A 13130-nucleotide genomic window follows, 5' to 3' on the forward strand; every position below is an offset into this window, starting at 1 on the left:
ATTGCTGCTTTAGCTATTCAGGGCTTAGGGGTGGGAGTGGGGAGAGCAGCAGTATTATACCATATGAATTTTAGGAATGTTCAATTTATTTCTTTGAATAATGACGTAGATATCCTTTTACGGACTATTCTGAATCTATGCAGTGCTTTCGAGTGTATTGCCACCTTAATGATATTAATCATTGGGGAGTATTGCCAATCCCAATGATATTAATCCTCCTTATCCAGGAGATGTGTTCCCATTTCCTCATATACTCTTATTTCTTGAAATAGTGCTTTGTACTTTTTTTTATATAGGTCTTTGAACTTTCAGTTAAGCTGATTTTGAGGTACTTTTTTTTTTTTTGAGGCACATTTATGAACAGGATTTTTTTTTAATATCTTGTCTCATTATTTGTATATAGAACAGTAATGAATATTTGCATATTAATTTTGTAACCTGCCATTTTATTCTACAAATCTGTTGTTTTAGGAACTTACTGTAGAGTGTTTAGGATTTTCTTTTTTTTTCTTTTCTTTTTTTTTTTTAAGTTTTATTGAATCACCATGTGGAGGGTTACATAGTTCTCAGGATTATGTCAGTTATACAATACTCAGACACCCTTCCCTTCACCAGTGCCCATATTCCATCACCAACCACCCCAGTATACCTCCCGCCCCCTCCCACCTCCTCCCGCCCCCCCAGTCCCCGCCCTTGTAAGTGATAAGTTTCACTTCGTTTATGCTTTATCTCGATTACATTCCATGTTTCAACACACAACTCACTACCGTTGCTGGGGTTTCCCCCGAAAAAGAAAAAGACAGTCCCACTGCCAAGGAAGCATTTGATAGTTCTCCATAGAGATATTAAGTCCCGCTGTTTGTTACATAACTTTTCTTTTTTCCCTCCTCGTCCCGTGCCACCGAGTTCATGCCTGTTTAGTAATCGCCACGCTGCCTGACAAAGGGAAAAAAACCGAAAAAGATGGTTATTTCCCGTCATCAGCCGGCGGGCTCTGGCTTAGTTGATAGTCTAGTAGAATGTCTGCAAGAAGTTTCTGGAACCAAAAGTAGTGCTCTGGTATCGGCTCCGGCTCGAGATTCCACCAGCGTCCCGCTGTTCCATGTACACAATTTTTTCCCTTATATCCCATTCCCACGCCACCAGGTCGTGTTTGCTTAATGGACATCATACTGTGGTTAACGCCACGCCGCGTTTCTTCCCGAGAAAGAAGGATATTTCTTCTCAGCCGGCGTGGGGATATGGCTTAGTTCAGTCTAGAGAGATGGCTACCACTTTGATTGCCTTCAATATTTCAGCAAAAGACTTACTATTCTTGTTAGGATTTCCCCCCAAAGTCCGACCCGTTAAAAAGGAACCATTTCATATTGCTGATGATTAGATGACATTAGGTCGCGCAGCTGAGGCAACGGCCGCGTGGTTTTGGGTTTCTGTATAAAGTCCAGGGAAAGTACAGCCAGAAATAACATCACTACAAACTTTTACCCTTTTATGGTGCTCATAAGATGGAGAAACCTAGAGAGAGCTGGCTCGGCGTCTCCATTTTGTGCTCAAAAAGCGGTGGAGGCTGTGCTGTGCTCAGGAGGAAGGGGTTGAGAGAGAGGTTAAAAAAATTGAGGAATACCCGGCTCCCACTGTCGCAGCCCGGCGTAAGGTCTCAGTTCACATTCTGGAATTATTTCAGTGGGCTGCTGGAGTCCAAGGGCTCTCTTTTGGGCTCTTCTATTATGCTCGAGTGGCAGCCACGCCAAAAGGTGTTTGGGATTTTCTAAAATATCATGTAATACATAAACAGTGAGCTTGACTTCTTCCATTCCTATCTGGATGCTTTAGATATCTTTTTATTGCATAATTACTCTGACAAGTAATTCCAGTACTGTATAGAATAGAAGTGGCAAGAGGGGACAACCTTGTGGTTGTATCTGATCTTAGAAGGAAGGCTTTTAGTTTTTCCCCATAGAGTTTTATGTTCGCTGCTACCTTGTGGTAGCTATGTGAGGAAAGCTCCTTCAATTCCCCATTTTGTTGAGAGGTTTTTGTTTGTTTTGTTTCATCATGAATAGGTGTTGGATCTTTTCAAATGCCTTCTATGCATCTATTGAAATGATATGATTTTATTTTTTCTTTTACTGATAATGGTGTATTATGTTGATTGACTTGCATATGTTAAGCCATTCTTGCATCTCTGGGGATAAATTCTAATTGATCATAGTGTATGATGAAAATGGATTCTATTTGCTTACAGTATTTTGTTAAGGATTTGTATTCATCTGGGGTATTGGCCTGTGGTTGTCATTTTTGTAGTATCTGTCTGCTTTTGGTATCAAAGGTAACGTTTGCTTCATAGAAACTGGGAGTGTTTCTCTTTCTTCAGTTTGCTGGAAGAGCCTGAAGAGGATTGGCAGTAGGTCCTCTTTAAAGACTTGAAAGAAATCACTCGTGAATCTACCTGGGCCTGATCTACCTTTGTTTTGGGGAAGAACTTTGATTATCATTTTAATTTCCTCCATAGTGATAGTGGGGTCTTTTATGATGTTTCCTCTTTCATTTCTGATTGAGTTTATTAGGGTTCTTTCTCTTTTTTTGTGTGTCTTGCTTATCAATCTTGTTTATTTTTTCAAAGAACCAGCTCTTGGTACTACTGATCTTTTCGATTGCTTTTTTTTATTCCAGTTCATTAATTTCTGCTCTGAGTTTTATTATTTCCTTTCTCCTGCCTGCTTTGGGTTCCTTTTGTTGGTCATTATTCCATTTCTTAAGTTAGTTTTTCAGTGAACTTTATTTAGGTGGCCCAGTTCTTCCTTCCTATTGAATGCTTGCATGGTAATGAACTTTCCTCATAACACCACTGTATCCCACAAGTTCTGGTAGGTAGTGTCCTCATTCTCTTTTGTTTTCATGTGTCTTAACTTCGTCTTCGATTTTCTCACTGACCCACTGGTTGTTCAGTAATGAGCTATTTAATTTCTAGGTGTTTGAGTTGTTTCTCTATTTCTGTTTGTGATTAACTTCTACTTTCAGTGCATCATGGTCTGAGAAGATAGTTGATATGATTTCTATGCTCTTGACTTTGAGGAGGTATGTTTTGTTTCCCAGTTGTCTGTTATGTACATTGGAGAAGAATGTGTATTTGACTTTTTGAGGCGTTTCATAAACACACACACACACATATATACACACAGACACATATACACACACACACACCCCAAAAGAAAAAAAAAATCTGTCTTCCATTTCTTCCTTCAAAACTAGTATTTCCTTACTGAGTTTTTTATCTAGTTGATATATCAAGTGACAGAGTGGTGTAAAAATCTCCAGCTATTACTGTGTGGCTATTTATTATCACTTTTCAGCAGATTAATACATGCACTCATCTCTCATTTTTTTTTGCCCCAGGATTCTGGATACAGGTTAATTTGTCTTCTCCATAACTTCTTGTGTCAATCAAGTGTGGTGTTGAAATTTAATTAGGAGGTTCAACTGGGGAAGACCCAATTTCAAACTTAAATCATGGCTATTAGCAGGATTCAGTTGCTTCCTGGTTATTTTAGTCATGTGGGTTTTCCAGTGTGGTAACTTGCTTCATCAGAGTCTCCTAGAAATAGTTTTGGATCTCAGGGTTATTAGTGCAGTTTCACTGGATTAATGCCACTGCTCTTCAGACACTAATTGCAAGTGGAGGTTGTCACCAGTGATACTTAACATCTGTCCATAGATTTGTTACAGTGAGAGAAGGGCTCCTGGTGCCTTGCAAACTATATTGCACATCATGTGGCTTCTAGTTATTTCACCAAGGTGTTGCAAGGTGAAGTGGGGAATGTGGAACGTATCCTTCAGACAGGAGTGCTTCCAGTAATATCTTGACACACCTTGCTCATCTTGAAAAATACCTGGGTTGTGATAAGACTAGTAAAGTCTTCTACAAGTATCTACATGGCATAGACACTCGCTTCCCGTCAGCCTCACAAGGCGAGATGTCAAACTGTACCTGAAATCCACTTTGCTCTGCATCATATGGCAACTGGTCCTTACTACCCAGATTCACAGAGATTTGTGGACTCAAGGTGGATCAAGGAATTGCTCTTTGCAGGAAAAGGAAAGTCAGCCTTAATACTTACCCAGGTTTGGTAGGATTGTTGCTTCCTTCACAGTAAAGAATTTCAAGAGGACACAAAATGGTAAAATAGTTTTATTTAGAGAAATTCAGGTAGTGGGGGAGAGAAAGTAAAACATTGCAGGTCGTGATATGGGCAACAGGGAATATATCTCTTTTAATAGAATGAAGAAAATACAGCAGCACTGAAATTGTTTAAAATTTAATTGAAATAAATTTGAGACAGATGGAATTCAATTTATTAAAATTCAGTACAAAACTAAACCATGGATACATTTTAAAAACCATACCTGTTTCCTAATAATAAACACTATAATTCTATAATATATACTGATAAACATGTATGCATTAGTTTAAACAAAATTTAAGAAAAATTTTATTAATGAATCACTGTGAGGTACAATTACAGACTTACAAACTTTTGCATTTCAGTTATACAGTGGTCGAGTGCCCATCCCTTCTCCAGTGCCCATTTTCCACCACCAATGGACCTAGCATTCCTCCTACCATCCGCACCCTGTCCTTCCCCACCCCGCCCTAAGCTAAAGCCGTAAGGGGAAATTTTATAGCCCTGAAAGCATTCCTCAGGAAGGAAGAAAGGGCCTACATAGATAACTTGACTTCACAGCTCAAGATATTAAACAGAATATTTTAAACAAGATTTTATTTGGGAAGTGAGGCACACCTGGCTGTTTCTCATTTTGGCAGTGCATTGGGGGACTGTACAGGATGTTGGGGATCAAACCCAACTTGGTCACTTGCAGGGCAAGCACCCTACCCACTACACTGTCTCCTCAGCTCCTCAACAAGATATTTTTTATGTTCATTGTGTTTTTTTGTTTCGTTTTGTGTTTTTACTCATTCTTGGATAGAAAGAATTAAATTACATAATGGCAAACACAGGCTGTTGGGAATGGGAAAGGTTCTTTTGCGTGGAGTGAGGGCCTTTTGTACTTTTTTAATCTTCTTAATCATTAACACAAAGCATTTTTCTTAGTTTTTTGTTTGTTTTGGGGTTTTTGGCCACACTGGCAATACTCGGGGGTTATACTCCTCAGGGGCAATACTTCTCAGGGGCAATACTCCTGCCTTTGCACTCAAGAATTACCCATGGCAGTGCTTGCAGGGGGTCCATACGGGAAATAGAGGATCAAACCTGAGTCAGTCTCATGCAAGGCAAACACCCTACCCACTATACTGTTGCTCCAGCCCCACAAAGCATTATTCTTATTACGTGATGGCTATGTTTGTTATGAGCCAAGAAAGTGGTTACTAGGGATTGAACCCAAGACCTCACATATAAAGTATGTGCTCTACCACTTACCCCAGCCCAGAAACAGTTCTCAAATAGTACTGTTCAGATTTAATACACGCAAATATTATACCAAAAAATAGTCAACTTCTTAAAAAGTCTTTAAAGAACTAGGTTATAATAATAAGTCAAGTTAACTTGAATGATATATTTACAGATTGTCTGTAACTTCATGGGGAAATCCTACAAATCTAGTTTTTGTACATGTTTGGTTTTGTTTGGTTTAATCCTTAGGAGTTTAGTTTCTTCATTTGTAAAGCAAAATTATTGTGCTGAACATGCCTAATTATGTTTGAATGACTTACAGATTTGAAAAAAGTGTGAAGGAGTATACCATTAAGAAACTGAGTATTTTGAAATAAGAAACACAAATTTAAAAATTGTTTCAGAATGGGGCTGGAGTGATAGCATAGCGGGTGGGGCGTCTGCCTTGCACGCGGCTGACCCGGGTTCAAATCCCAGCATCCCATATGGTCCCCTGAGCACCGCCAGGAGTAATTCCTGAGCGCAGAGCCAGGAGTAATCCCTGTGCATCGCCAGGTGTGACCCAAAAACCAAAAAAAAAAAAAATTGTTTCAGAATGAACTTAAATTTTTTTTTATCAATTCTTCCCCTTGCCCTTCTTGAAGCTCCTAAGAGAAGACGGCCTGCACGTTCAATATTTGATGGTTTCCGAGATTTTCAAACTGAAACTAGTAAGTATCTGTGACCAATTTATTAGTCCTATTTGTTTCCTTCTCCAGCTTCCTTTTCTTCCCTCAGATAAAAATCACAAGGAAAAAAAAAGAAAAAAAAAGAAAAAGATCACAAAGTTGAGTAGCACCTATACTATACATACTCATATAGGTTGATTGCTCCTGTTTTTTTTGTTTTCTTAAAATAAAAAGATATTTTTGGAGACAGAGTACAAATTAAGGTGTTTGTCTTCTCTGGTCATCACCTATCCCATCCGTGGCACTTCTTGTCCTTTGAGCATTGTTAGAAGCAGACTTCAAATATAGAGCTGGGAGTGGTCCTGAAGCACTGGTGGGTATTGCCCAACCAACTCCCATCCCTCACCACAAAACAGAGGTAATGTCTAAGGATGTGGAGGATAGCTCAGTAACAGAGCACCTGCCTTTGCGACTGTGCAGTCATGAGTTCAATCCCCAATCTCCTCTACATATAGTAAATACAGTTCTGTGACTCCACTGTTGGGATTCCTGGTACTGCAACAATGCACAATCTTCAGTGCACAGCTGGGTATGTTTGAACACTGCAACTTGTAGTTCAAGTTGTAGTTGATGCTTGTAGTTCATAGCCCTGCAACTGAAAAAGATAGGCAAGCACTGTAGCCAGAAGTGTGAGCCCCTCCCCCATCCAAGCAAGCACGAGTATAAGTTTCAAGGTCACCTCTGGTTATCCCTACAACCAAAATGTGTGTGTGTATCACAAATAATTGCAACCCCCATATTTGCAAGCACTACAACTAAAGAGTGTTTGGTCCCCTCTCAAGCACAGTGGCCAAATGTTGACCAGTATAGTTGCCAAATTTGCAAATTTGTGATCCACCACTGAGCAACATCCCAGGGCCAAGGTAACTACTAGAATTTATATTTTTAGTCGTAACCTTTAGATAGCATCACCAAGCTTTCCTTCTTTCTTTTTATAATCTGCATTAGAATTTATATTTGTATTTGAGGTCAAGCAGACAAAACATTGGTTTTGGTGGTGGGAGTGGAGAGAGGGTTGGTCTTTGTTTTTTAAGGTTTGGGTACTTAGTGCTCTGACTGTTTCCGGCTCTGTGCTCAGGAGCAGCCCCTCACGGTGCAATGGAGACACATGTGGTGTGAGAATTTAAACAGATGGAAGGCAAATACCTTAACCTCTCGGTTAGCTTTTGGGCCTACATTATTTTGGGGGCATGAGGGGCACACCCCAGCAGTCAGGAATAAGCACTCTCTACTCAGAGATCACTCCTAGCAAGACTTGGGGGACCGGATTGGGTGCCGGGGATTGAACCCAGGTTGGCCATGTGCAAGGCAAGCTCCCTTCCTGCTGTACTGTCTCTCTGGCTCCAGCCCACCCGTTGTTATTCTTGTTATCTTGAAACTTACATATTTCATTGCCATGTTTATGACTTTATTCTTACTTGAAGCTTTTTTAACCTGTGTTGCAGTTCGTCAAGAACAGGAATTAAGAAATGGCGGAGCAATAGATAAAAAACTAACTACCCTTGCAGATCTGTTCCGGCCACCCATTGATTTGATGCATAAAGGCAGCTTTGAAACAGTAAGTTATTAAGTGATTTCAAGCTTTTTGAATGGATCCTTTTGCAATTTTCATTGCCTTTTTTACTGTTATGAGAGTAAAATTTTTTATATATATATAGAAAACTGGCATCTTAATAAATTTAAGAGAAAATCATTCAGTTACCTAGAGATTACATTGTTTTTTGCTTTTAAATTTTTAAAAATTTTATAATATAGTTCACAATATCTGGTTGTGTTTAATGTTCAAACACCAATCCCACCACCATTATACCTTCCCACCACCATATTTCTGATGTTTCTAATCCCGAACCCCAGCCCCTGCCCCAAGGCTGAACTGAAATAATGTATTTTGTATTGTTTGTTATGAAAAACTACCGAAAATGCTACAAACAAGTTTCCTTTGAGGAAAGAGTGTGAAGATTGTTGTATTTCACCCAGGGGCCATTAAGCCCTTCTGTTAACAGATCACTAACAAGTTGTTTAAGGTTGGGCCTGTGTGCTTATACATGTATATATATATATATATCTGTAAAAAAAAATTTAATCCTAGATTGGTTGCCTCCTATTTTGAACCCCATCAAATGTGGTGCAGTGCTCTTGGAGTATGGGTGGTATGTGGTGTGAAGTGTCCTGTGGCTGCAAATGCGGCCACGCAGGAATAGGTTCACTCATGGTTGAGGCTCAGCCTGAGCGTGTGGAGAGCGGCCGTGAGCATGGTAGCAGTTGAGTTCTGGAGGTTTTTGGCTGCTGTCGTTGGGTCCCTTGAGGTGGGGAGGAGTCTCACCCATCCCCCTCTGGGGCACCTTGAATGAAATAGCCTGACATGGTGGGGGTCTGGCAGCATGGTTATGGTGAGTGTCATGTTATGCTCTCTTCCAGGAGAGAAGGACATGCAACTCTGGATCTTGGCTGATCATGAGGTTATCTGGTGCCAGGCAGAGGTGGCTTATTGACTGTTTTTTACTTCTAACAGCAGTATATGAGATTGGTTGTTTAGTAAATTCCATTGATTAGCCTTCGTATTGGGGTTTTTGTTTTTGTTTTTTTGCTTTTGTGGGGATGTGGGGGACGTTGGACAACACTTAGCTGTGCTTAAAGCTTATTCTTGGCTCTGCGCTCAGGGATCACACCTGCTGGACATGGGGGGGTGGGGCGAAGGGGGCTGCAGGATTGAATCTGGGTCAGCCACATGCCAAAGCCACATGTTGTACCTGCTGTACCATCTCCAATTAAGACAGTATAATTGCATAATGCTCCAAAGCTGGGGTAGGTGGAGGGGGGGAGGAACGGGGAGAGGGGGAGGAAAAACAGTGCCTGCCACACAGGCAGGTGGGGTGTGGGGTGGGGGTAGGGTGGTAGGAGGGAAACTGGGACCATTGGTGGTAGGAAATGTGGTGGAGGGAAATGTGATGAACTGTCTGGTGTTGGAACATTGTATGACTAAAATCCAATCATGTTCAACATTGTAACTATCTCACTGTGATTCAGTTAAAAATATTTTTAAAAAGACCTATCGTCTGCATACTAAAGATATGATACTTCCTAGATAGAAGTTATTTTACTGTGTTTTATGCTTTTTTTCTCCTCTCCCTTCATTGTTTTCCTTGCTTATGTTGTTGTAGAAGTAATTACATTTCATACCATTTTTTTTTCTCCCTGTACCCTTTGTTTCCCTATCTGTGTTTTTGTTACTGCTGCTATAATGACTCGGAGTCACAGAAGCTCCTGGTCCTTGTACATTTAGTTGTGCTTACCAGGAGCCAAATAGATTTTTGGGTAAGGAAACTGAAGCACTCCTTACAGATTTTTTGCTTGCAACACATTTTGGTTATAGTGCTTGCCAGGAGCACATCTTTGTTTTTGCTTTTGGGGTCACATCCGTGATGCACAGGGGTTACTCCTGGCTCTGCACTCAGGAATCACTCCTGGCGGTGCTCAGGGGACCCTACGGGATGCTGGGAATCGAACCTGGGTCGGCCGAGTGCAAGGCAAACGCCCTACTTGCTGTGTGTGTAAACACACAAAAGGGGGCACACCCGGCACAGGGCAGCGGCGCTCTTATCTCTCCCGCCACCCGAGTTCGGTAGTCTCCAGCCACTTCCCCCACCCCGGGGAGGTTGATGGCGATGATGAGGCAGGTGAAGGAAGGAACGAGGGCCAGGCTGGTTGGTCTCAGCTGCAGTTTATTCCCATCTCCTCTCTATACACTCCTGTCTCTCTTTCTGCTTCTTCCCCAAACCTCGTCTAACAGCCTCCTTAAATCCCCCAGCATGAGGGGTTGGGGCTTACACATAAGTGTGGTCACAATCAATAGGGGTAAAATTCTTTCCCTCAGGGGATGCTTCTTCTAGGACAGATTCTCTTTCAGCAGGACACCCGCCCAAGAGCGGAATCCCATGGGTGTGTTTCTCCTCTCCTTGTCCAACTAACATATTAAGTATTCATAATATTAATCATTTTGTATAATCATTTTGTATGGACACAGCGAGAGATGCATTGAACTTACAGAATTGCTCTCCTGGGGTCATTTCGATCTCAGACTATGGTTCAGGCCATATTAGTCTTTCCTAACCCTAGCAGGGTCCTAGTCTCGTCATTGCTTTTGGATTATGACAGCGTTTGTCTATGATCAAGCTCTTAACTTAATAGTTAAGCTTTAGGCATTTTTCCCAGGCACATCTCGATGCCAGGGTAGCACATAACTCACTGCTTGCCCTGGGTCCGTCCTGTCCCTCGTCGGGACCCTGCCTTTGGGGTGCTAGGAACTAAGGGCAACTGAGACTTAAGTTGAGAAAGCAGATGCCCAGGAATGAATAATATTCAAAGCCAATTAAATCCCATGTTACAGGAGCATATTGACAACTGTCTTTCTTTGTCCATACAAAAAGGACATTGCTTTAAAGTAAACTGTTCAAAAGACACAGGAGAGGAGAAAGGCAATACTAACTTACAATACAAGTTCAGTGTCCTAGAAAGATCTGACCTTACAAATTAACAGAGTCTGATTAGGGGGAAAAGCTGATTAACTGGTTGAGGAAGAGAGCATAGAGGAGTGGTAACAGATAGACAAAGGAATGGGAGTGACTCGGGAGCACTTTGATGAGTGTGACCCGATAAACCTAAGCTCCTTGTGACTAGGAGAACAGGACATATCAATGTTGTCTTAAAATGTTTAGCGATTATTACCAGATAAGCCTAAACTCTTTGTGGCAAGAGAGAAAGGACAAACCAATGATATCCTACAGCTGTGCTATCACTCCAGATCCTCCAGGAGCCATCTTGTTCCTTATACATGCTTACTAGAGGTTGTACTTCTTTTTTTCTTTTCTTTTTTCTTTTTGAGTCACACCTAGCAATGCTCAGGGGTTATTCCTGGCTCTGCATTCAGGACTCACCCCTGGCAGTGCTCAGAGGACCATATGGGATGCTGGGAATCGAACCCGGGTCGGCCGCGTGCAAGGCAAAATGCCCTACCTCCTGTACTATTGCTCCAGCCCCAGAGGTTGTACTACTTGACTGTTGTGCTCACATACCATTTTTAGATTTCTTGCTTGTCAGGAATGAATTTTTTGTGTGGTGCTCACCACAACTAAATATATAAGTATTTTTATACTTTAAAACAAGCTTTTGACTAAATAAGTAGCTTCCTGGCTCAGTACAGGGATTTTTCCTTTTAGAACCTGGGTTTTTAATCTGTGGGATCTGTATTGAATATTAAAAAGTGATTTTTTTCTGGATATTCGTACCAAATTATAGGATGGCAATATTTATAAAACTGTGTGAACTTGTTTAAAGATTTTCTTTATCTTACATTTCTCAACACCTTCTAAATAAAGGGTACTCTTCAACTGTTATTTACTTTAAAGCTCAGTTGAATCTTACTGTGTTCCTTATCCACACTTATTTGAAAAATAATATTGTTCAGGGACACAGTTATTCAGAAGTCTAACTTTCATTGTTTCTGTTAAAGGTCTGAAGTAGAACAACTTGCTGCTTTTGGGTTTTTGTCATTCTTTTCCTGTATCACTATCACTGTCATCTCGTTGCTCATTGATTTACTCGAGCGGGCACCAGTGACGTCTCCATTGTGAGACTTGTTACTGTTTTTGGCATATAGAATATACCACGGGTAGCTTGCCAGGCTCTGCCATGCAGGTGGAATACTCTTGGTAGCTTGCCAGGCTCTCTGAGAGGGACAGAGGAATCGAACCCGGGTCGGCCACATGCGAGACAAATGCCCTACCCGCTATGCTACCTGCTGTGCCCTTAGAGGGCCATTCTTTTCCTAGTCAGGAATATTCCTTGGGTATTTGTGGTGATGAGGAACTGTGAGGTTAAAAAAATATGCATTCACAATTAATTCATACTTGTTCTGTAAACTGGGAAAGACTCTCAGAAGTAGTTGGAATTCTCTTTGACCTTGTAAATTCATATTTTGAAATCCGCTTTTAAGAAAGGAGTCCTAAGAGAAAAAACCCTCAATGGTTTTTATTAAAATGTTTAGGGATATTCTTTAAAATAGAATTAGCATATGCTTAAAATGTAGATAAGTATGATATTTTTTAATGTGTATAGAGAATATCAAAGGAAAAACAGCATTAGAAGAGATAGTACAATAGAATCAAGTAATTTACTAAATTTGTGGAATCTATTTCAGGTGCAAAACATACAATAAAAACCCATTACAATAAATAGCAATGAATAAGGAAAAGTTATTTTTGGCTCTTTTGGGAGGGGCCATAACCATCAGTGCTCAGGGCACTCACGGATTATACCTGGCAGTCCTGGGGGCCCATCTAGAGCTGGCTGTAGGCAAGCGCCCTGCCTGCTATTCTATCTCTCCAGCCCCAAAGTTCTTTTAAATTAAAACAAAATTAAGGTATGGGAAGATGGCTCAAAGGACAGAAGCACTTAGGAGTCTTAGGTTCAGTCCTGGCACCACATGGTCCCCTGAGCACTACCAAGAAATTCCTTGAGTCCTGACATGTCACTTCTTCCCTCCCCCCAAATAATAAACAGGATTTGGTTTAGAGAATTCTTTTAAGGGGACAGTATAATTATGTATGCATGCAAATTGTTATGAATAATTTCTATTTTCTGAAAACTCTTAAATGTCATACTTCAGGGAAAAATTTTGTAATTCTACTAAAGTCAGTTTCTGAATTCTGAAATATCATTGTTAGTTACCAGAGGCAAATGATATTAACTTTTACAGGCCAAAGAGTGTGGCCAGATGCAAAATAAGTGGCTGATGATAAATATTCAAAATGTACAAGATTTTGCATGCCAGTGCCTCAATCGTGACGTATGGAGCAACGAATCTGTGAAGAATATTATCCGGGAACATTTTATTTTCTGGCAGGTGAGATTGGAGTGTTAATCAACTTTTTTGTAGTATTTTATTTCTCTAGCATCCAATGTTAAGAAGGAGGAATTAGTTTACAAAACTAAT

General features: G+C 40.6%; 1 protein-coding gene and 1 long non-coding RNA gene across 3 annotated transcripts in view; one reads left to right on the top strand and one right to left on the bottom strand.

Annotated features, from left to right (window-relative positions):
- The window catches only part of UBXN7 (UBX domain protein 7), an 85819-nt gene that overhangs the window by 56784 nt on the left and 15905 nt on the right, over positions 1-13130 (top strand). For both annotated transcript variants that reach the window (XM_055129282.1, XM_004618667.2), the window contains 3 exons: positions 6056-6121; positions 7585-7697; positions 12894-13040. In XM_055129282.1, the coding sequence (XP_054985257.1) occupies positions 6056-6121; positions 7585-7697; positions 12894-13040 (326 nt within the window). The remainder of the gene's footprint in view (positions 1-6055; positions 6122-7584; positions 7698-12893; positions 13041-13130) is intronic.
- The window catches only part of LOC129402497 (uncharacterized), a 92263-nt gene continuing 85799 nt past the window's right edge, over positions 6667-13130 (bottom strand). Inside the window, exon 5 of the long non-coding RNA XR_008628678.1 lies at positions 6667-6734. This is a non-coding gene — a long non-coding RNA (uncharacterized LOC129402497). The remainder of the gene's footprint in view (positions 6735-13130) is intronic.

This window comes from Sorex araneus, chromosome 2 (assembly GCF_027595985.1).
Source record: "Sorex araneus isolate mSorAra2 chromosome 2, mSorAra2.pri, whole genome shotgun sequence".
Taxonomy (NCBI): Eukaryota; Metazoa; Chordata; class Mammalia; order Eulipotyphla; family Soricidae; genus Sorex; species Sorex araneus.